The 25,770-nt window shown below is 40.7% G+C and overlaps 1 protein-coding gene across 4 annotated transcripts in view; it reads right to left on the reverse strand.

The window, feature by feature from the left end:
• The window catches only part of LOC127421928 (ras-related protein Rab-30), a 188,575-nt gene that overhangs the window by 61,037 nt on the left and 101,768 nt on the right, over window positions 1-25,770 (reverse strand). For 2 of the 4 annotated variants that reach the window (XM_051665156.1, XM_051665155.1), the window contains exons 4-5: window positions 17,425-17,608; window positions 12,804-12,942 (exon numbers count right to left, since the gene is read on the reverse strand). In XM_051665156.1, coding sequence (XP_051521116.1) covers window positions 12,804-12,942; window positions 17,425-17,608 — 323 coding nt within the window. Of the gene's footprint in view, window positions 1-6,019; window positions 7,793-12,803; window positions 12,943-17,424; window positions 17,609-25,770 lie in introns of those variants that run through there. The other 2 variants (XM_051665153.1, XM_051665154.1) reach the window with 2 other exon arrangements.

Here is a 25,770-nt window from a genome sequence, read left to right on the forward strand (position 1 = left end):
TTCAGCCGGGCTCCTTCCAGTGGCCCAAACAGGGATTAAGTATTTGGATATTTTAATCCCAGCAAATTTGTGTGATTTAGTTAGGGTTAATTTGGACCCTTTAATAAAAAGGTTTGAGCGATGTGGGTAGGTGGGCTTCATTACATTTATCTATGATTGGGAAGGTTAATATTATTAAAATTAATTTAATTCCAAAATTCAACTACCTGCTACAGTCTTTCCCTATATATGTCCCCCTCTCTTATTTCAAGCAATTTGACAGCATTGTGAAGTCCTTCATTTGGAATGGCAAGCATCCCAGATTACATTTCAGTAAGTTACATAGGGCGATTGACAAAATGACAAAAATTGACAAAGGCCTAGACAGGATTTTGTTTTATTATTATGCAATCGGTCTGAGACATTTGGCTCATTGGTTGCTTCCACCTGAGAGAGCCCCTCCCTGGTTTTGTATTGAACAGGAAGTTCTTGCCCCTATTTCACCATTGCAAAACCTTTCTATCAAACTAATCAGAGAAGTTAAGTTACACCCCGTTCTCTCACATTTGCACTCAGTATGGACAAAAGTGTCCAGAGTGTTTAATTCGGATATTTATTTAAATGTTGCCTCGAGCATATGGCTGAACCCAAAATGATGTATTAATAAGTCCCCATTATGCTGGTCAGAGTGGATTGTGAGGGAGGTTACTACACTTGGTGAGCTATATGAGAGTGGAGTGTTGAGATCCTTTGAAAATTTGGTTCAACATTTTGGGATTCCCAGATCTCAGTTCTTTAGGTATTTACATCTGCACCACCTGCTCTGTACTATTTTTGGGAGTAGCATACACCCCCCTAAAGCGGCAGATACTCTGGGAGTGGTGATTACTGCTTTTGGAAAAGGTCATGAGGTATCAGTGTATTACTCCCTACTAATTCAGAGTCTGGGGGACAGAGCTTTATCTTCTATCAAGAGATTATGGGAGAAAGATTTAAACTTGGTATTGGAGGAGGAAGTGTGGGCTAGAATTCTAAAAAACGGCAAGTCTGCATCCAGAGATGCAAGGGTGCACCTTATGCAATTGAAGTTTTACATAGATTCTACTGGACCCCCTCTAGATTGTATAGGCTTGGTCTTAAAGACATACCCACCTGCTGGTGAAGCCAATCAGAAGATGGAGAGACAACCCATGTTTTTTGGTGGTGTGTTAAGATCCAAGAATTTTGGTTGAAGGTTCAGAGTTTTATGTGTGACGTATTGGGCACTCAAATTTCATTTCGCCCCAGATTCTGTATTTTAGGCGATGGGGCGGTCATCAATATAGGGAATAAACATAAAAAATGTGGTCCTAACCAGTGTCATGATTGCCAGATAAATTGTTTTAAGGGGATGGAAGATGGCTGGAGTGCCCCAATTTCAGGAGTGGTGCTCGGAGATGGGGAGGGTGGCGGCTTTCGAAGAAGGGTCATCTAGAAGACTAGGGAATTTGGACTCGTTTGTGGGGAAATGGGGCAAATATCTGGCGGGCTCTCTGGGAGGAGCAGTGGAGAGAGAGGTATAGTTGTTAATGTGTGTGATATATATATATATATATATATATATATATATATATATATATATATATATATATATATATATATATATACACACACACACACACACACACATTTTTGTGTGTGTGTATATTCTCATATGTGACCACAGGAATGTTTGTTGAGGGTCAGGGTGGGGTTGGGGTTAAATAGTGGGGGTTAAATATTGATTCTGTGTAAATGTTTTGCTTTTCTTTGTTTAATGTTTGAATCAATAAAAAAATGTTAATCACAAAAAAAAAAACAAAAAAAAGCCGATGCAAGAATTAATTTTCAAGAACAAATCTACAAATTGGAAGAGACACAAATTTGTTGGTTTTTCATTATCCAATTAGTGCTCTTGGCATCTGTGACCTCATTATATAGCGTACCTAAATTGGTCAAAATTCCTACATTACATGATATTAAAGCGTGTTTAACAAACATTAGCAGAAAAGCAGGTGTTCAAAACATGGTAAATTATACTGTCTTTTGATAATCCTACACCTGTAGCTCAAATGCTAGCACTGCAGATTGTTTATGAATTGGGTTATTAGGAGACATCTAATCTTGAAATTAATGTATGGATTCAGATGCGAAAAATATATTTGTATTTTAAATGTTATTTATTTATTTACTTAATTTTATTTGATGTACCTTTACCCTGCAATTCATTCACCCACCCCTTATGTATATAGCCTATAAACAGAGATGTGATGCCATGTACAGTATTCAATGGTATGCTTAGAATATGAAAACATGAGGCAGTGAAAATGCATGTTAGATCCAGTGTACACAAGACCTCTCTCTCCGTCAGAAGATATCCATATATCAGGGTTCTGTCTGATATCCAAAACCAGTCAACATCAACAGCTTGTTATGTTAACTTACTCTCCTACCAGCTTAAGAGTCCACAGGGGGAATCCAGAAGAAGGCAGGAGACAAAGTGATGGTAAAAATGAGCAAAGTTTATTGAATAATCTTGTGAGTTCAGTCTATAGGCATGCGCGCGAGTACTTCAAAACAAGACAAATTTCGCCATCTTCTTTGTTTGTATTCACCGCTCTGTGGAAGAATGCTTATATGCGCAGGCATGTAGTGTTTCTTTAGAAAGTGACATCGGCAACTACTGGCCTGGCATGCATAATACAGCGTTTTTAGTCGTTTTCGCAGATCCGTGTAAACGGGGATCATTATGACAACGTTGTCGTCTGTACGCAAAACTTTTCAAAAACGCAAAGGAAAAACTTTTTCGTTTTTAGTACATCGTTGTCGTGTAAACGTACCCTTAGTTAACACATATTGGGGGATGTAGCTAATGCAGAGTTAACTTTGTGAGAGATTGAGGGAACAGGGCATGTAGTGACAAATTGTTGTTTCCAAGTTACGTTTTTGCTTGTGATAAATAATGACGAGACAGGCCACATAAAGCTATGTAGCTAATGTATATAAAGTTACGTTACATCAACGTTAGCTAATGTCAGCTCCGACATAAACACTACACACCGCGTTAACACTCCTTCAGAAACTGAGAAAGCTAGAGATGTGACAGCAGAGAGTGGAGACTGAGTAATGCGCCTCCACTTATATGAAAATTTAACATTTTAAATAGGCTGCTTTGTTTATGTTTGGCATTCTTTGTTCTGCTTTCTAAATTTAGCAATGTGGTTAGCAAATTGCACACATTTATACAAGGCTTGTTGTTGGTTCAAAAAAAAAAAAAAAACGTAATATATTGTTTAAGAAAAGACAGAGAAAAGTGAAGACTTGAATAATTATTGAATAATTGTTTGATATATTCTGTACTTGATGGTTTCTAGGGGAAGAGTCATCCAGAAAACCTGATGCGATGCTTGCACAACATTTTTATTGTTTTAGGTGGATGGTAAAACTTGAAAAAGGAGTGTTGAATAAAGATGGTTTGATTTCAGCTCTGTAGTGTTTGTTTTTGTTTGCTCATAGAAAACAAAAGAAAATTCACCTCTGCAATGCCTTTTGATTATTTTATCAAGACATTTCTCATGGTACACTGATAAATACACACACAAACACACACACAGACACAGACACACACCTATATGGCAATAAAAGAGGTGAATGAAGAGGACTCGCACTGGTCTGGTCTTGGTCTTGACTCGGTGTCGCCCTGCCTTGGTCTTGGTCTTGACTTGGTCTCGGTTTAGGTGGTCTTGACTACAACACTGCCGTTAGGCACAGGAACAGTTTTTTCCCTCAGGCTATCCATCTGATGAACAGTTAAACTGCCCCACTGAACTAAAATTAATGTGCAATACACAGCTTAGTCTATTTATATTTATCCAACATACCATACCTCTTCTGCCATTACATTCCCTTGCTTCTATATATAACAGATTTGTATTTGTATATTGTACATTCGTATATATATTTATTTTTATTCTATTTTTTTTTATTATTATCTCTGTCTTGTTGCTGTATTGTTTGTGCACTGGAAGCTTCTGTCACCAAGACAAATTCCTTGTATGTGTAAGCATACTTGGCAATAAAGCTCATTCTGATTGTGATTCTTTGCTTGACAACATGGGAAAATCAAAAGAAATCAGCCAAGACCTCAGAAAAAAAATTGTGAAGCTCCACAAGTCTGGTTCATCCTTGGGATCAATTTCCAAATGCCTGAAGGTATCACGTGCATCTGTACAAACAATAGTACGCAAGGATAAACACCATGGAACCACGTAGCCATCATACCACTCAGGAAGGAGCTGCATTGTCTTCTAGAGACGAACGTAGTTTGGTGAGAAACGTGCAAATCAATCCCAGAACAACAGCAAAGGACCTTGTGAAGATGCTGGAGGAAACAGGTAGACAAGTATCTATATCCATAGTAAAATGAGTCCTATATCGACATAACATGAAAGGCTGCTCAGCAAGGAAGAAGCCACTGCTCCAAAAGAGCCAGACTACAGATTGCAAGTGCACATGTGGACAAATATCTTCTGGAAATGTCCTCTGGTCTGATGAAACAAAAATTGAACAGTTTAGCCATAATGACCATCGTTATGTTTGGAGGAAAAAGGGTGAGGCTTGCAAGCCGAATAACACTGTTGGGCCTCATGTATTCAGATATAAGACAAAGGCAGGCCTGCACACAGTCGTAAAACCTGACTGAGGCCTACACTCAGTCATAAAATCTTACTGATAACAACCGTGCCAAAATCAAACAAAGGGAGTCCAAAACTGACTACATGTCCAATGAAGCCTTGCTTACTTTACACCTATGTGTGAAATTCCAAAGGATCGAACTCTCAACTCCTATTGGATGAGGCACACGACAGAAAGCCCCTCAACCATGACATCATCGGGAGTAGAAATATCTCTGGGATCCTTCTGGGCATCGCTTCCAGCAACTTTGCATGCCGTGTGTAGATGCAGCTCATCGCTGCTCTCAGGTGAAGCCTCGTTGCGCAAGGAAGTAACATCTGACTTGAAACTGTGGCCATACAATCTCCATCTCGCTGGACGAGTTGAGATTACTCTGTGTTCCACCGAACACTCTAACAGATCCGAAGCAGACCGCCGAGCAATCTGCATCTTCATCCGTTTGCCTGCAGAAGTGAAGAAAGAAGATTTCTCTTCCCTCTTCAACCGAGTCGACGTCGCTGAATTCTCCGCCAGCCCGCCGAGAATTAGCAGCCGTACCGCCCGCTGACAGAGTGAGGAAACGGACTCCCGTCATCACCTGAGCCTCGAGGAACTGAGTCGGAGTTAAAGGATGGATGAACAAACATTCTACCTGTGTCCTCACGCGATTCAAGTTAGAGGTTTACGTCTGGGCAAAGATAGAATATTATAGTGTTTTATTCTTGTGTATCAAGGTTATTGCTTGTACAGTTTATGGACCGCCGAGTCCGCTCATTGCTGCTAATAATACTTAAGGTATTACTGTAACGTACTTTTATCACAAATTAGATTTTGCTGTGTTGTAGTCCAACCACGTTGGACTGTTGTGTATTTCCGCCATCACTGGTGAGACTGGCACACTGAGTTTATGAACCAAAGAACCAAAGGCCGCGAGACGGTTTATGAGCCGTTCACCGCGTCTCTGAGTGATAAACTAACAGCTGCTTTCTCTCCTTTCTCTTGTGCTTGCAAATATCTGTTCGGGTGTAAATGTGTAAAATGTGCTGTAAATATGCCCATATTAGAAAATCAGCATATCAGAATGATTTCTGAAGGATCATGTGACACTGAAGACTGCAGTAATGATGCTGAAAATTCAGCTTTGATCACAGGAATAAATTGCATTTTAAAATATATTCAAACAGAAAAGTTATTTTAAATTGTAAAAATATTTCACAATATCACTGTTTTTGCTGTATTTTGAATCAAATAAATGCAGCCTTGGTGAGCAGAAGAGACTTCTTTTAAAAACATGAAAAAATCTTACAGATCTAAAAACTTTTAAATGGTAGTGTAGGTCTAAAGTTTTTAAGTAAAGTCTTTATGTAAAGAAAACGTATAGTCAGATTACTTCTTTTAACTTAAACTTGATTTTGTAAATAAGCTACAAACAATACATTCAATCAATAAGTCTCCTCACATTCATTCTCTCTCAGGGGAGGGGTCTTTGTCTCCTCAGGTGTGAATCACATCAATACTCATGATCATCCACGCCTCCTCGCATATGGCCTTTCTAACACTAAAAGTGTATTATAAAAGTTAAATGATTATATTGTTTTGTATGAATGAGTGATCAGGATGGTTTCACATCATTTTGTAGCAAAAACTCTAGGCTACAAGATCCAGTTCTCAAAAGTCTTGTGAACAAATGTTTAGTATGTGTTATATGGCCTTATTTCAATGACTTAAATTTTTTTTGTTTTTTCAAAAACCATGCATAAACATTCTTTTCTCAAAAATACAAACATGTACGTACTTTTTTCACATATTATTTTAGCCCAGTTTGTGCTGAATACAGTGTTATCAGACTTTAGCCATTAATATGTTTTTAATCAACTGAAAAAAGCACAAATGTCAAGGCATGTCAAAACTTCTCCAGGGCCCAAAACACCCTCAGAACCCAGAGGGTTAAGGACAACAAAGTCAAGGTATTGGAGTGGCCATCACAAAGCCCTGACCTCAATCCGATAGAAAATTTGTGGGCAGAACTGAAAAAGCACGTGTGAGCATGGAGGCCTACAAACCTGACTCAGTTACTCCAGTTCTGTCTAGAGGTATTGGCCAAAATACCAGCAACTTATTGTGAGAAGCTTGTGGAAGGCTACCCAAAACGTTCGACCCAAGTTAAACAATTTAAAGGCAATGTTACCAAATACTAACAAAGTGTGCGTAAACTTCTGACCCACTGGGAATGTGATGAAAGAAATAAAAAGCTGAAATAAATAATTCTCTCTACTATTATTTTAACATTTCACATTCTTAAAATAGTGATCCTAACTGACCTAAGACAGGGAATGTTTCTACGATTAAATATCAGGAAATGATAGTTTAAATGTATTTGGCTAAGGTGTATGTAAACTTCTGACTTCAACTGTATGTGCGGCAGTTGAAAGAATCTTACAGTTTCGACCCACCACTGGAGAAATACGAAAATTACTGGGTACGCAAATGAAGCTCAAATGGGGACAGGTATCATCAGGATACCCCAACCTGGATCTCCAATATGATGAAAAACATGGCTCGGGGTATGTACATTCAGTGAACGACCTGTTGAACAGCATCAGAACTATGTTCCAAAGGCGCAAGGATCTCCGTAAAATATCAGCATTCAAACAAGGCCCAAATGAAAACGTCTATGATTATCTGGCTCGCTTCACTGAAATGCACACCATACACAGCGGTATTGAAAAGCCACCGGACACTAACATTGTCACCTTGGGAAGCACATTTGCACGACTGTTTTGTTGAAGGACTGAGAACTGATATCAGAGCACATGTAAGCGATCACTGTGTTGACTGTGATACTGACAGACTGGCTGATGTTGAAAAATATACTGTACATGCTGAGAAAGCTTTGAATGAGAAAACAATGAAAAAAGAAAAGAATATGGCAGCACACCTGCAAATGGCTCAGCTGAATGCCTTTGAAGCACAGTTATCCCATGCAGGGAGGGGCAGAGAGGAAGTTAGGGGAAGAGGAGCACGAATGAGGGGTGGATCCAGAGGGCGCAGAACTCCAAACAATGGGAAATGTTCCACATGCGGGAACTGGATGAGATGGAGCACTGGACGAGAGAATGCCCTAAGAAGAGTAAAGAGGGAGGTTGTTTCATTTGTGGTGTACTTGAACATTGGGCAAAAGAATGTCCTAAGAATAAAAAACTTTCAAAACCAGCAGTTAAGGGACCAGCAGAGCATGTAGAGGATTCTGATTGACTAACTGGGGGACTGGGAACAGATTAGGTGACATCTGAAGACAACAGCAACATACAGTGGTGTGAAAAAGTGTTTGCCCCCTTCCTGATTTCTTATTTTTTTTTGCATGTTTGTCACACTTAAACGTTTCAGATCATCAAACACAAGTAAACACAAAATGCAGTTTTTAAATGAAGGTTGTTATTATTAAGGGAAAACAAAATCCAAACCTACATGGCCCTGTGTGAAAAAGTGTTTGCCCCACCTGTTAAAACATAACTTAACTGTGGTTTATCACACCTGAGTTCAATTTCTCTAGCCACACCCAGGCCTGATTACTGCCACACCTGTTCTCAATCAAGAAATCACTTAAATAGGACCTTCCTGACAAAGTAAAGTAGACCAAAAGATCTTCAAAAGCTAGACATCATGCCGAGATCCAAAGAAATTCAGGAACAAATGAGAAAGAAAGAAACTGAGATCTATCAGTCTGGAAAAGGTTATAAAGCCATTTCTAAAGCTTTGGGACTCCAGAGAACCACAGTGAGAGCCATTATCCACAAATGGCGAAAACATGGAACAGTGGTGAACCTTCCCAGGAGTGGCCAGCCGACCAAAATTACCCCAAGAGCACAGCGTTGACTCATCCAAGAGGTCACAAAAGACCCCACAACAACATCCAAAGAACTGCATGCCTCACTTGCCTCAGTTAAGGTCAGTGTTCATGACTCCACCATAAGAAAGAGAGTTCCAAGACGAAAACCATTGCTGAGCAAAAAGAACATTAAGGCTCATCTCATTTTTGCCAGAAAACATCTTGATGATCCCCAAGACTTTTGGGAAAATACTCTGTGGACTGACGAGACAAAAGTTGAACTTTTTGGAAGGTGTGTGTCCCATTACATCTGGCGTAAAAGTAACACCACATTTCAGAAAAAGAACATCATACCAACAGTAAAATATGGTGGTGTTAGTGTGATGGTCTGGGGCTGTTTTGCTGCTTCAGGACCTGGAAGACTTGCTGTGATAAATGGAACCATGAATTCTGCTGTCTACCAAAAAATCCTGAAGGAGAATGTCCGGCCATCTGTTCGTGACCTCAAGCTGAAGCGAACTTGGGTTCTGCAGCAGGACAATGATCCAAAACACACCAGCAAATCCACCTCTGAATGGCTGAAGAAAAACAAAATGAAGACTTTGGAGTGGCCTAGTCAAAGTCCTGACCTGAATCCTATTGAGATGCTGTGGCATAACCTTAAAAAGGCAGTTCATGCTCGAAAACCCTCCAATGTGGCTGAATTACAACAATTCTGCAAAGATGAGTGGGCCAAAATTCCTCCACAGCGCTGTAAAAGACTCATTGCAAGTTATCGCAAATGCTTGATTGCAGTTGTTGCTGCTAAGGGTGGCCCAACCAGTTATTAGGTTTAGGGGGCAATCACTTTTTTACACAGGGCCATGTAGGTTTGGATTTTGTTTTCCCTTAATAATAACAACCTTCATTTAAAAACTGCATTTTGTGTTTACTTGTGTTATCTTTGACTAATATTTAAACTTGTTTGATGATCTGAAACGTTTAAGTGTGACAAACATGCAAAAAAATAAGAAACCAGGAAGGGGGCAAACACTTTTTCACACCACTGTACATCAACACGTGAGCAAAATCAAAACACACACACATACGCATGACACACAGGAAACAAAATACATCATGTTTTCTGATGGGGCCTATAGGGCAATGCCAAAGTTAACATTGACAGTAAGAAACACCCCAATAACATTTTTGGTAGATTCTGGTGCCACAGAGTCAGTAATAATGACAAAGGAATTTCAAACTAAGCCAAAATTAAGTGGCAGGTTTGTTAAAACTATTGGGGCAAAGGAATATTATACCACACCTTTGTCTGTGACTGACAATTTCAAGGGCAATATCAAACACTCTTTGTTGCTGTCTGATTACTGCAGAGTGAATTTACTGGGCCGCGATTTAATGTGGGCATCAGTTTAATAGCAGGAGCATCAGGGGTAGTTGTGGCCAGGAAGGGAACAGAGGGCCCACTGGAAAACATGATGATAAAATGTAATTTGAACACACTGTTATATGCTTATGAATGGCAATTGACTGAAAGTGAAAAATGCACAGTTGGCAGTGAGGTTTTGGAATTGGCATGCACACATGATGCAGGAAAGAACTGATTTTATAGAAGGTGATTCATTACACTGTACTGCAATCGTGTCAGAAGGACCAGATGAACAGTATGAGAAGGGTTGGTTTGAAAAAACTGCACGAAAGCATTGGCTGAAAACAGATTGGTTGTTTTGGAATGAAGATAAATGTGCAATTAGAGTGCAGCTGCCCAGTATTGCTGAAGAGACACAATATCGGGTACCCAATGCCAGACCACACATTTTATTGGCAAAATGGAGAAAAGTAGAATGGGAAAATTCAGGTCCTTGGGTAAAACAGTGCACATTTGCAGACGAATGGGTAATAATGCAAAACTGTGAAGTGTGGCATAGCGCTCAGATGAGTGTCGACATACCATTGAGACCTCGAGGGGTGTTCAGATTGTTCATGAAAATTGTGGACAGTTTTCCCCAGCATTCGTCACACTGGGGGAACTGCCCCCTGAACTGGCTGAAGTGCCAAATGATTTATGGGCCCAAAGCAAATATGATGTAGGTTTGATAAAGAACGTTGAACTGATTGTGATCACTCCAAAATCTTCGTACAGACCATGTAAAGAGCAATATCCTCTGAAATTGGAAGCAAAGGAGGGTCTTAGCCCAGATTTTGAATCGTTGTTGAGCGCAGGCATTATTGTGCCCTGCCCAACATCTCCAGTATGCACTTCAATTTTTCTGGTTAAAAGTTTTGTGATGCTGGCCAGCCGACAGAATGGAGATTTGTACAAGATTTGAAAGCAATTAATGCAGTTGTACATGCTCGAGCTCCAAATGTTCCAAATCCACACACCATATTATCACAAGTGCCGGCAAATAGCAAACGGTTTTCTGTTGTAGATTTATCTAATGCTTTTTTCAGCATTCCAGTTGTTAAAGCTCGCAATACTGGTTTTGCGTACTCATTTGAGGGAAAAACTTACACATGGACCCGATTGGCTCAAGGGTACTGTGAAAGTACAGCAATATATAATGCAGCATTGAAAGAAACACTTGAAAGCATCAAATTAAAAGGAGGAAGAAGATTTGATGATTTGCTGTACTGTCTTAAACCCAGCTACCCTTCTTCCCACAGCTGATGACAGAGAACAACATGACTGTGTTGCTGCAATAACTGCTGTTTGTTTCCCTAGACCAGAGATGAAGACCAGCAAAAGTGACTGTTTGTAAATGTGAGGATCACACCCACTCATCTGACCTAATTTCACAGGGAAATTCCAGAGCAAAAGCAGCTGCCAAGAGAGCTGCTCAACAGGAATTCACTAAACACTCATGTGTTTCACTCCCTCATACTGACACACACACACACACACACACACACACATACACACACACACACACACACACACACACACACACACACACCACAAGCTGACCTAATTGATTTAGAGGGCAGAGCTACATCTGAAGAGAAGGCAGCTTGGAAACGGGCCCAGTGTGTGTGTATGGAGGGCGTATGGTTTGGGCCAAATGGGAACCCATGCTTACCACAACATTTATTTTCACACTATGCGAAATTGACACATGGGATAGACCATGTGTCAAAAGGAGGGTTGCTAGCAGAAATAAATAGGTATTGGTTCACAAAGGGGTTTTCAAATTATGCTTAATTTGCGCCAAATATAATGTTGGGAGGGGGCAGCAAATGCCCATCAGTGCACACCCACCACCAGGGAAACCATTTGATCATCTTCAAATGGATTTCATTGAGCTAACCCTAAGAGAAGGAAAAACATATTGCGTGGTAGTTGTGGACATGTTTTCCAAATGAGTGGAGGCATTCCCCTCAATGAAAGCAGATGCAGGGGCAGTGGAAAAAATACTATCACAAGAAATAATACCGAGATGGGGTATCCCGGCTAAAATAACTAGTGATAATGGAACCCACTTTGTGAATCAGGCCCTAAAGGCAACAGGTGAATATTTGGGGATTGATATGACAACACACTGTGAGTACCACCACAAAAGCGGGGGTGATGTTGAGCGGGAAAATGGTACACTGAAAAACAAACTGGTGAAATGCTGTGCTGAGACTGGGCTTAATTGGACAAAAGCGCTGCCTCTGGTTTTGATGCACATGAGGGCACGGGTGCACAAAAGAAGCAACCTCAGCCCTTTTGGAAGACCCCTAAATACTGGAATAGGGCCAAAACCCAGGCAAATGCCAGGTACAGACCAGTGTGAGAATTAAATGTTATGTTACTGTGCAAACCTGTCCGCTGTGCTTTGTGATATTCATAGAAAGGTAAAGGAGGGGTTACCCAGAGGAGCTCAAGGACAGCTACACAACCTGAAACCCGGTGACTGGATGGTGGTGAAGTACTACAGGAGAAGAGCTGAAAATCTCCTCGTTGGCAAGGACTGTATCATGTGCTTCTGACAACAGTGACAACAGCAACAACAGTGAAGGTCGCAGAGAGGGCCACCTGGATACATGCAAGCCATTGTAAGAGAGCAACAGCATTAGCAGAAGGACAACAAGAAAGCGTGCATTGATCCCTGGCGAAAACCTAGAGGGCTCGAATCACTTCTCTGTGGCGGAAGTCCAGGGAGCTGGGGGAGTGTTCTTACAGTGAGCACTATGTCCTGGTCCCGGTGAAGAAACCAACACTGCCCTGAGAATTTAGGAGGAAGGCCCAAAGTGGAAAGCAGGTGACAACGGCACCAACAAGGAAGCCGTGGAACCCATACGAACAGTTGGGGTGTGGCCTGACCTGTGGTACAGTGATTTTGAGGCTGCTCGCATTGGTAATTGGATTGCCCATATTGCTGTCTCATGATCTCCAGCAACAAACACAGAAGCATGGAACTCCAAACGAAGATGACTCATTTGCAGCAGGTGGGAGAGGTGACCTGTTGAACAGAACAAAAATGTTTTTTTTTTACTCTAGTTTGGGTGTTAAGATAACAGCAAGGTTAACAACTTGAGACAATTAACAGCTGAAACTCTCAGAGATGAAAGCAGGAGCTGTGTGGTGAAGTTTGCGAAAGTGGGGGCTGCACTCCACAGATACTGATAAATAACCAATTAACAGAAGGTTCTGGGTTCACTCATCAAGAGGAAGCTTTGGCATTCCAAATGGTGACTGTGAAACATTTCTTGCAAGAAATTAAACTTACAGAAAAACAGTCTTTTGCTTCTGAGTCTATTATTTCAGAATTTCTATGACAATCTCCACACCAAATTTCCTTTCTATATACCGTACCTGCCATTTCCTTGAACATGTCAGTGGTTAGCTTTCTACATGGATTGTACATATTGATTAATTTAATATTTCCTTCTTTCCCTGGGCTGCAAATTTCAACTACTATACATTCCATATCCTCAGGGGAGGTAACTACCTTATAGGTCAACCCATCTTTGAGAAAAGAAGCACATCATCCACCATTTTGATTGTTAGCTCTGTCATGTCTTATAGAACTGAACCCTGGGATCACAATCTAAATGGGGTTGTAACCAGTTTTTTGCACATGTACTACATCTGGAACTACTTCTAATTCATATATATATATATTTCCTTTTTGAATTCTTGACCATAAATTATGAGGCTTCTCATATTCTACTGTAGTATGTGTAGTACCATAATTAAAGTCTTAACCCTCCAACTTCAGTTGTTGTCAACACTGCATGAATCTGATCTGCTTTTACATCTCTCGTATATAGGAATCTTCCTGTCACCACCACAATGGTCTTGATTCTATCACTTTTCTTTTTTTTGCAACATTAATGGCATGGCAGATGAAGACCATGAAGTTCACTGTGTTCACTGCTAGTGTATCATCATCTACTTTACACTTATGAGCACAAGCACTCTGCATAGGTATGGGGCCTTGGGTTTGGGCCTTATTTTCTGGTGTATTACTGTCGTTTTGAACTGCATTTCTTTGAGCCATTCCACTAGAATGTCTGTTGTTTGTTTAGTGCTTCTGCGTATGAAACTTTACACATTATCTTAACTCTCTGGACTTCTCTAGCTACTCTCTGCACTACACAGCCTCCATACACAGCACTATGCTCACTTCCACAGTTTCAACATTTAACCTTGGCATCCTTTTCACATTTTCCATACTCATGTTGGCCTCCACATCTCACACACCTTAGCTTTCCTTTACACTGCTGTGCTGTGTGCCCCATTCTTTGACATGCATAACATCGGAGTGGTTTTGGAATGTATTGTACTGATTTAGGGAGGATGTTCTGAATTACTACCAAAAGGGTTTCCTTCAGTGAGCCATCCCTTTTACTCTTAAGTCTTGTGGCATCTATTACTTTGCCTCCTTGGATCTTATTTTTAACATCTTCCATAGACATTCTCAATGGAACTCCTGAAATTACTCCTCTCAGCTTTGCCATTGCTCCAGGGATGTGAGCCTTCATCTTTTCCCCCTTAAGTGATGCCATTCTGAGTATCTTTTCCTGCTGTTGTTTGCTTGATGCATGTATCTATACTTGTTTGCTCTACAAAAACCTAGCATATTTAATTCTACCGATTTCTTCTTCTATCGCTCTGGTAAGTTTAATCGGGTGATAGTGCCCACCATCCTGATTGAATTCAATTTTTACTTTCCACTCTTTTTCTTGTGTTTGATCAATAATTGCCCGCCTATCATGCTGACTGGTTCTTGATTTTTTTGGTATTGCTACCCTTGCCAGCCTCAATATCATCCGACCAACTTCTCGCTCTTGCTAATCTATCTTTTTCTTTCAATGCAATTTTCTGCCTCGCAGACCTAGAAATCATCCAATCTATTTCATTACCATTACCTCCATTTGAACTAGTTGACATGATGTTACAGTCAAAGTACAGTTTATGCTAATCCGGCAGAAAATATTAAATCCTACCACGTAAACTCCACTTCTCTCCCCTGTCGACCTGGTCTGACCGCTCCTCCTACCTCACCAGCGTCATCCTTCCTAATCAAACAAACACTCTCCTTTTATAATGAGGCCTACCGGACATAACATCAATTTCCGGGGTAAATGCACAGGACTTAAATATTATAAAAGAACCCAACCCCCGGGGACTTCTATTTTGACAGGTTGCGTCCCGGACGTTTGCAGATCGGTAAGTAAACATTTCGCTCTTCCACTTTTCTGAATATATACATGGAAAGATCACTCTTTAATTAAATATTTCCCAGGATCAATAACAATGTCAGCAGCAAACCAAAACCAGTAGCTATGTAGGTATCCACATATTGTTTACTTGGTCACATGTTCATTTGATTAATGTCTGAAATACAAATAAACCCGATGGGATAACTACACTATGACACTAACATGGTCATTCTCTTTCTAGGGAGATCGGATTCATTTGGAGACACCGGTAACACTTAATGAACACTCCTGAATTTTCCAATTAAAATTTTCAACGTTAGTCTGTTTCAAGTGTTCTTCCTTAAGTGTAAACTGTGCAGAAGGGATAATGAATACTAGTCTGTGTGTACATATGTATATATTCCACACATAGTGACAGAAATTCAGCTCCATTACAGATGGTGGGAAAAACTGCATTACTTTTATTACAAAAGAACAGTACAGTAGTACAGTTTAAGTTAAAACGCTTAACACGATTTTCTTAAATTTCCCTTGTGATAAACACTTTTTACTGTCAAAACAACGGTACTAATTCAAGGAGAAATACCCTATTTTCATGTTAAGCCTTTTCTCTCCCTTTCTCTCTTCTCCCTAGTCATTGTATTAAAGTGTTTTGTATTTTAAATGAAGTTGGGGCCGTTCACTCTGAACGTTTTTCAATGTAAACAAGCTCTAGTTGGACCTCTTTAACCATTGTGCAGCATCTCGGCAGAAGCGCCTGTATATAGTATACTGTATGTACAGAGATGCAGTACCGCCGCTCTCTATACATATATTATGTGGTCTGTTTAAGGCACCAACCCCCAAAAAAGTCCATTGGTAGCCCTTTTCCACCAAAATGGCAATGGTTCTTGAGCCGAGCTTGTGTTCGGCTGTTTCACGTCAGGGGCAATCTGGAGCTTTTCCTAAATTGGCTGCATTTTTCCACTGACCTGAGAGCTGAACGGTGATGTAGTGGGTTACGTGGCAGTTTAAGTGACTACCTCAAACATAAACAACCATGGCACATCACAGTGTTTGTGTAGCCTACAGTTTTAACTCCTATTTTTTTTTAAGGAAATATTTAAACATACAGAGAAATGCTATCCAACAGTACTACTTTGCTCAACAAGATTGCCAGAGACGATACTACGCAAAGACGACAGGTATCGTAATTACATTAAGTATAAATGTTTTAAAATGGCTTATATTGCTAAACTGTAACAACTGTTATATTGCTAAATGGTTTTCACTGTTACTGTAATAAACAGTAACAGTGAAATCATAATTAAAATTGGTGTAGCAGATAGTTATATTTGGATTTTTGTCATTACATATACAATGATGAGCCAAAACATTATGACCACCTGCCTAATATGCTGTTGGTTGTCCGCGTGCCACCAAAGCAGTGCCGACCCACCGAGGCATGGACTCTACAAGACCCCTGAAGGTATCCTGTGGTATCTGGCACCAAGACATTAGCAGCAGATCCTTCAAGTCCTGTAAGTTGCTAGATGGATCCGCCATGGATTGGACTTGTTGGTCCAGCACATCCCACAGATACTTAATCGAATTGAGATCTAGGGAATTTGGAGGCCAGGGCAACACATTAAACTCTTCTTAATATACATCAAACCATTCCCAAACAATGTGTGCAGTGTGGCAGGGCGCATTATCCTACTGAAAGAGGTCACTGCCATCAGGGAATACCACTGCCATGAAGGGGTGTACCTGGTCTGCAACGATGTTTTGTCAGGTGGCACGTGTCAAATTGACGTCCACATGAATGGCCATCACTTCCCCAGGTAAATGGCGCACAAGTACACGGCTGTCTGCTTGATGTAAAAGAAAACAGGACTCCTCGGACCAGGTTACCATCTTCCACTGCTCCAAGGTCCAGTTCCGACGCTCGTGTGCCCATTGTAGGCGCTTTCGATGGTGGACAGGGGTCGTCATGGGCACTCTGATCGGTTGCTGGCTACGCAGCCCCATACACAGCAGGGTGCGATGCACTGTGTGCTGTGACACATTGATGAGCCTTGGGCGCCCAACACCTTGTTGCTGGTTTGTGGTTTGTCCCTCCTCGAGCATTAACAATTGCAACAGAGTGATTTAAGATGTGATTCATGGAGAAACCTTACCTTGTGAAAGTGTGTGATTGTGTATTTATTCCCTCGAGGCATGCAGTAGAATGCTTTTTTCCTTATGCAGGTTTCAGCTTTTTGCTTTTTTTTTTAAATAACACCCTGAATACTCACCTACTAAGACTGTCACCACTTGGTTGTTGGCATACTGCTTGATCTCCCGCAGCCACTCCGGAAGGCATCGGAAGGAATCCTCACAGGTGATGTCATAGGTGAGTATGAGAGCATTGGCACTGCGGTAGTAACTCTGGGTGATTGAGCGGAACCTCTCTTGCCCGGCAGTGTCCCAGATCTGCAGCTGTGGGGAAGAAGGGGTTAGATTAACAGTGAACTCACTTACAGTGGTGTAAAGTTATGAAGTACAAATACTTTGTTTTTGTACTTAAATAGCTTTCTAAAATAGTTGTACTTTTAGTTTTTTTACATTTGTTGCAACTTATACTTTGCTAAATATTTAGGCCAAACAAATACTTTTTACTCTGACACAGACCCTCTCATTACTCGTTACCTGGATTAAAAAAAGTTTGTTTCATTGTTTGAGAAAAAAAGAGCAGAGCGCAGTGTGTTTGATTGACAGCATCCAGCGTGAGCACAAACACTCAGCGCATGCACTCATGGAGTCTGTCAGACCAGCGAGGCATGCTGAACTAAATGCTTCCAAATGCACATTTAAGATGTAATTTACCCTAGCTTTGTACAAACCTTACAGTCTAAGTTTATTCATCACTGTTTTACTGTCCTCACAATGCATTGTTTTGCAAAGCTAGACAGCAAGCTAACATGTTGAATAGGATTTTAATAAATCTCTCAAGGCATGGCTTTTCTTGACTTGAATTTAATGAAAGTTTTTTTGTAAAGCTAAAAATACAGAACAAACAAAATATTCCAATATACATGCATGATGAGTTGCAAGCAAAATGTATTTAATTAGGCCTTTCTCTTCATAAAAAAAAAAATCTCTTTAATAGTTCCTCTAGGTGGCAGCAAACACTAGTTTTTTTTTCTTTTTTTTCTCTATCACAATAGACAGATCTAAAAGGCAAGGGATGCCCCAATGAAGCTTCAAAAATCTTGTAATAAACAAAGCTTCAAAAGCTTGTAACGAAGACTCTGTTTGCTCTATCTCCCTACTGTTAGTCTTAGATCATTCCACTAGGTGGAAGCAAATAGCAAAAAAAAAAAAAAAAATTCTCTTTCACCTTCTGTCAAAAACAAACAGATCTGAAAAGCAGGTGGCACCCGTACATGGTTTGTGATTCCGCCCATTGGCTTCCAGTCTTTTTTTGGAAGCCCCACCATTACCCCCATGCTTTGTGGAATATCACGACCTCTGAATGGACTACACACGGGATCTTGGTGTAATTTGAAAGCTAAGAATTTCAAGTTAGCATTGTATAACTTTTTACCATCAATAGTCAGGAACATATTCAAATGATGATTTGTTTATAATACCTTTTTTGCTGAACTGCATTTTTTTTTTCTAGACATTTGAGACATAACAGTGGATCATTTACCCAGACAAGCTGAGAGACAAGAAAAAATAGACTAATTTTGTGACGCAACCCAAGATAAAAGCTGATATAGAGTTTGTGGTTAAGCAGTGATAGGAGCAGACATGATAATTTGTTTTTCACAATTTAATAGAGCTAGATTAATAACAAAAGGATTTGAATTAGAATTTTGTAAATTTGAATTTTAGACGTGGCATTTAACAAAACTGAATTTTCCATGGCGTATTTTATAACAAAGTTGAATTGTTTTTATAGTGAATTTTATAGATTTGTAATTTTTAAACAGCAGATTTTGTTTTGAAATTTGTTATAGGTAAAACTAGCTGTAAATATTCAGATTATAAAATTACAGCTGAAGAATTAATTCAATATTCAAAATTCAATTTAAAATTAAGTTGATGCTTAACAAATTTTACAAACAATGTAAGTGCATTTATATATCACTGATTCTTGAGATAAGGACAAAACATGTTTAAAATCTGAGTTTTTATTTTTTTAATACTAAATTAATTTGAAATGGATATATTTGTAGACAAAGGTCTCAGCTAACGAACGATGTAAGTGAACAGGTTTTTATAAAAACGCTTTTATTTTTTTTCTGAAAATTGACATTTATTCACTTCATAACTTGCATCTTACTGTCATTTGTGTCAACTCCATCAGACAAACAAAAAAGCATGCTATTTTAATTTGATTAATTCAACAAGTGTAAAGTTTTTTTTTCTGTTTTCATACTATTCTGAAAATTCTGACTGAGTTGACAAAATTTAATATTTTTCCATCTCAACCACGTGTTGTACACTGGAGACATTTTTTTTCCCCCCTCAGTTGAAGATGCCTCTATAAACTAAACAAAAATGACAAAATTGATCCCACAATTTTAACAGAAATTATAATAATGAGAATGACGGAGAAGTTGAAGCTGTGACCGCAGAGACTTATACATTGTTTGTTTAAAATGCACTGTCACTCGACCAACATGAATCGTTAATATTTGATACAGACGACGTCAGGAGAGTTTTGCACAGTGTAAATGTGAGGAAAGCGGCTGGTCCTGATGGTATTTCTGGGCTTGTACTTCGGGAATGCGCCGACCATCTATCAGAGGTGTTTACCAGCATCTTTAACCTCTCCTTGACCTGTGCTGTTGTTCCTAAGTGTCTTAAAACAATTGTGCCCATCCCCAAACAACAAAAGGTGAGCTGCTTGAATGATTATCGACCAATTGCACTTACGCCTTTAATATCAAAGTGCTTTGAGAAGTTGATTCTGGCACACATTAAAAGTATCATTCCAGCCACTCTAGATCAGCATCAGTTTGCCTACCGGGAGAACAGATCAACAGAGGAAGCAATCAACTTTGTTTTACATACTGCCTTGGGTCACCTGGATAAGTCAAACACATATGTCAGAATGATGTTTGTTGATTTTAGCTTGACCTTTAACATGGTCATACCCAAAGCACTTGTGTCCAAACTCCACAGCTTGGGAATAAGTGCAGCCTTCTGCAGCTGGACTTTGGACTTTTTAACCAACCACTCCCAGAATGTCAGACTAGGAAAGTACACTTCTTCAAGTCTTAACCTGAATACTGGTGTTCCACAGGGATGTGTACCGAGTCCCCTGTTATATGCACTCTTCACTCATGACTGCCTACCTGCTCATGTAACAAACACCATTGTAAAATTTGCAGAAGATATAACAATCATTGGCTTGATTACGAACAATGATGAGTATGCATACAGGGACGAACTACAAAATCTGACAGCGTGGTGTTCCAACAATAATCTCATCCTTAACATCAAGAAGACAAAAGAGATTGTGGTGGATTTTAGGAAGACAAGGAAAATTGATCTGAGTCCTGTGTTTATAAATGGAGTGGCTGTGGAGGGAGTCACCTGTTTTAATTTCTTGGGGTTGAACATTACAGGGGATTTTTCTTGGACTACACACACCACCGCTGTCATCGGAAAGACACAACAATGTCTTTATTTTCTGAGAAGATAAAAGAAAGCAAGATTGCATCAGAAACTTCTTGTGAACTTTTATCAATGTGCAGTGGAGAGAGTACTGACATACTGCATCACATCTTGGTACGGCAGTTGTACAAGAGAGGAACAGAGGGCTCTGCAACGAGTTACCAAAATGGCACAAAATATCATCGGCACACAGTTATCATCAGTTGAGGACATTTATTTGTCCAGATGTCAGAGCAGAACCTCCAAAATTATTAGGGATCCCACTCACCATGCACACTACCTCTTTGATCTTTTCCCTTCTGGTAGGAGATACAAGACAATCTACTCTCGTACCACAAGACTGAAAAATAGTTTTTTTTACTAGAGCCATACAACTTTTGAACACTTCCTGACTGATCTCCATTTATAAATTATATTTGTAATTGCACTACACATTTTAAATATTTTTTATTTTTTTTACTTTTAATCTGTATTAATATGTTTGCATTTTTATATTTATTGTTGATGCTGTTTTCTTATGTAATTGTTTGAGAACGTGGGATACCAACAAAATTTCATTGTTTTGCACAGCAGTACAATGACAATAAAGTCTTTAACTTAAAACAACACTTAATGCTCAAGCAAGCCTAATTTTAACTGCAGCATGAATGTTTTGTGAAATGAACGTCAAAAATCATAATTTTTCATATGAATCTACCAAGGAGGTCTATAATACATGGAAAAATATATCTAATACTATTTGTGATTTAAATATTGCTTGCAATATCCTAGCAACCCAACTGATAAATAATGCTGCAGCGCTAGCACTTTATATTATAATGTTTTATACACCTGTTTCTGCAGGCGTTTGTTAAACAAGCTTTAATATCATGTAATGTGGAAACGAACTCATTTATAGATATTACTTAATAAAGTGAATGTTTATCACTTACTCTGTATATCTCCCTGAGTGTCGACCTGTTTGTGTGACAACATGCATCTGCATCTCGGCGAAATCGGAGTTGAGAATTTCTGCACGAGCCTACAAGTTGTAATTCTGACTTCAAGGTGCATTCCATTGCACTTTTCCTAGTAGGAAGTTGTAAAATCCGCCTTTCCGAGTTGAATGGAACGCAGCACTACTTTTCAAAACTTCATCCGACACTGAATGCTCAAGCAGCCTAATTTACACTTAGAAAACTCCTGATGTTGCTATAATAATGCAAAAAGCACTTACCAATTGACTTGAAGTGAAAATCAGTCGTCCTTTCCTGATTAATAAATTAAGCAATCACACGGTCATACAGAACATCTCATGTTTTTAAATCCATAAGGATCTCTTTCTCAATGGTGATAGCAGCAGCGATGATGATCGCGCTCTTTGCTTTCAAATTACGTACATCACTTAAAGCGTGATTGCATCACTCATGGCCAGCTAGAAGGCCTCGACCGGGACATATCCTAAAGATCACACCTACCAAGAACAAATATATAAATCTGATTGACTGATGAATCTGACAATCTGACTTTAGTTGCTCATTCATTTGCACTGTTGAGGGATTCTGCGGAAATTCTGAAGGCCAGAGGGGGTGGAGCTCAAACTCACTCGCTGCTTCGGCTAACGAGCTCGGCTTTGGGCATGTGATTTGTGAAACAGTTGTCACACTTCGCTTGTAAGCATCAAGGAATAAATTCTGACTGGATAAACTTTTAGTTTTTCTCTATTTGTTTGTAGATTAATTAAGAGTGCAAAGCGATTAAAAATACATAGGCAAAAAGGTGACTGAATGAAAGGATGAAAAATATTTATTTATTTGGCATGTTAGGCGAGCAGAGAAGGCTTTGCTGGCCCTGAGAATTCGCCACTGTGTGCTTCCAAGTATAGAGCATGTATTTAAAAAAATTCTAATTAAATAATAAAAAAATAAAAAATAAAAACAAAAAATAAAAAAAAAAACATTTCCACAATACACATTTCCTTTAGATTTAAATTTTCCAGTATTTTTTTGTTCTGAATTTCTTGATTTTTAAAATAAAGATGACTTTTGTATGCAAGACATGTTTTGTCCCTTATCTCAAGAATCAGTGATATGTAAAAATGTCTCCAGTTTACCATGTGTGTTTATTATGCAATCTATAGAAGATACAAAATGTGAAATTGGACAAACAAATGCATTACTAAGAGGTTTACTGCTTCAGAATAAAGGCACCTACAATTCATAACCCTTTAACATCTTTAAACACAGTTAAAACTTATAGTCAATTAAAAAGACAGAAGTCTGAGACCTCTGGAATCTCCATGGCTGGCTCCACGACTGGAGGCGGCTGTATGCCTTGAAGTGGCGTCTCTTTGCGAACTGGTGTTCTTCCCGTGGGGAAGACACACAGAGATGTGCTGTCGGGTCTGTGCTGTCTTTCCTTAAGGAAAGGCTGGGGAGACAGCTGTCTCCCTCTACCCTGAAAGTGTACATGGCAGCCATAGCAGCTTATCACAACACTGAGACCCTCACGACAGCGTGACTTGATCAACAGGTTCCTCAAGGGTGCGAGGAGGCTGAATCCTCCTTGACCGTGCCTGATTCCCTCTTGGGTTCTCTCTGTGGTCCTACCTGCCCTAAAGAGAGCCCCCTTTGGGCCCCTGGAGCAGGCCAAGCTCAGAACTTTGTCTCTGAAGACGGCCCTCCTGATGGCACTCATTTTCATCAAGAGGGTGGGGGACCCGCAGGCGCTCTCTGTAACCAGCGAATGCCTGGAGTTCGGGCCGGCACACTCTCACGTGATCTTGAGACCCCGGCCCGGTTATGTGCCCAAAGTTCACACCACTCCTTTTCAGGACCAGGTGGTGAACCTGCAAGCGCTCCCTTCAGAGGAGGAAGACCCTGCCTTGTCATTGCTGTGTTCTAGTTCGCGCCCTGCGCATCTATCTGGACCGCGTGCAGAGCTTTAGATGCTCGGAGCAGCTCTTTGTCTGTTTTGGAGGACAGCAGAAGGGGAAAGCTGTCTCCAAGCAGAGACTAGCTCATTGGATAGTGGATGCCATTTCTCTCACATACAAATCTCAGGACTTGCCATGCCCCTTGGGAATCTGGGCAAACTACACTAGTGGTGTTGCATCCTCCTGGGCACTGGCAAGTGGGGGCCTCTCTAGCGGACATATGCAGAGCTGTGGGTTGGGCTACACCCAATACCTTTGCGAGGTTTTACAACCCACACATAGACCCGGTTTCTACCCAAGTGTTATGCGGTAACAGCAGGTAGACCGGGCGGCCGTTTGGGTGTATCGTTGCATTGCGCCTTTCCCCTTTATCAAAAGGTGATAATGTGCGCCTTTTTGTCCACAACAGTTCCCCGTATCCGGTGAACCCCGGACGCCTCTTTAATTCTTAAGCACTGTTCGGTGACTAACTTGGCAGAGGTGTAACTGCACCAAGCCCAGTACTCGTGGTATGCCCCTTTTCAGGTGAGCCCGTGTGCTCGGGCTCAGTGCTCCATGCGTGGTGATTCCCCCTTGGTAATCCCGTATGATGAGTTTCCGCTGTTCAGGTTTCCCCTTAGGTGAACCCTGTTTTTCCCCTTGCCAGAGCATTCTCTGCCTCGGCCACTGTTGCTGCGTACCCTCTCTGTAGATAGGGTCCTCCGGTGGTATCATTCCATATGTGAACTTCCCCGTTGGTAAGTCCATGTGAGATATTCTCCACATGTTAACCTCCCTCCGGTAGGATGTGGTCTCCATAGTGCTCCCCCTCTTGGAGAGGGAAGAGCACTTCCCAGCATTATTCTAGAAAGTGCTTGGTGGGAAATTGCTTAACAGCAATCAGGTAAGGCTCCGCCAGTAGCTTCCTTGGGTAAGTGCCTCCTCCCCCCTTAACGGGACTAGGGAGATGCCTTACCTAACTCGCTGGAAGTTCACGACGTGGTTGAGCGCTCGATGCGAGCTTGCCCATGTCCACTCTTCCGTACCTCGTGACATGGTTCAGCTATAGGAAACCCTAGTGTCACTAAATCAACATAACTTCGAGTAAGTGACAGACAGGGAACATCTTGGTTACTGGTATAACCTCTGTTCCCTGATGGAGGGAAAGAGACGTTGTGTCCCTCCTGCCGCGGTGCTGAACCGGCCGGGACTCTCTATCGGCTCCTCAGCATAAATCTGAATGAGTGGTGCACGCCATCTCCTTTTATACCCGTATGTCCAGGGTGGAGATTGGCATGCAAATTCCACTCGCCAATTCTCATTGGCCTTTTCTATTTTAAGCAAAGGTGATTGGGGCTCTCAAGATCGAAACCCTAGTGTCACTACATTGACACAATATCGAGTGAGTAACAGACAGGGAACAAAGTTTTAATGTCAAACTTAACTTATAACCAACATAAACAAACATGCAGTGCAGCTGCGTGCGTCTCTCTCTCTCAAACTGGCGCCTCAAGCTCGTCTTTATCCCCCTCCTGGCTGAATAGCCCGATTCAGGGCCGGCCGTGTGTCTTCACGGCCCGGCCTCGCCCTCCTCCCCGTCACACTCCTCCATCACTTGACTCAGGTTGGGGAAACACTCCCCTCCTAGAAGGCCAAATAGCTGCCCCATTTCCTATCAAATAACTGCCCCATTTCCTATCAAACGAATCTAAGTTTCCCAGCCTTCTACATGGCATTTCCTCGAATGCCGCCACCCTCCCCATCTCCGTGCACCACTCTTCAGCTGACTTCCATCCCCTTAGAACAATCTGTCTGCCGATCAGAACACTGGTAAGGACACAATCTTTTATGCGTTTATCCCCTATATTAATGACTGCCCCATCGCCTAAAATACAGAGTCTAGGGCTAAATGAAATTTGAGTGCCCAATACATCACACATAAAACTCTGAACCCTCAACCAAAATTCTTGGATCTTAACACACCACCAAAAAACATGGGTTGTGTTCCCATCTTCTGATTGGCATCGCCAACAGGTGGGTGTGTCTTTCATACCAATCCTATACAATCTAGAGTGGG

This window comes from Myxocyprinus asiaticus, chromosome 31, assembly GCF_019703515.2.
Source record: "Myxocyprinus asiaticus isolate MX2 ecotype Aquarium Trade chromosome 31, UBuf_Myxa_2, whole genome shotgun sequence".
NCBI lineage: Eukaryota > Metazoa > Chordata > Actinopteri > Cypriniformes > Catostomidae > Myxocyprinus > Myxocyprinus asiaticus.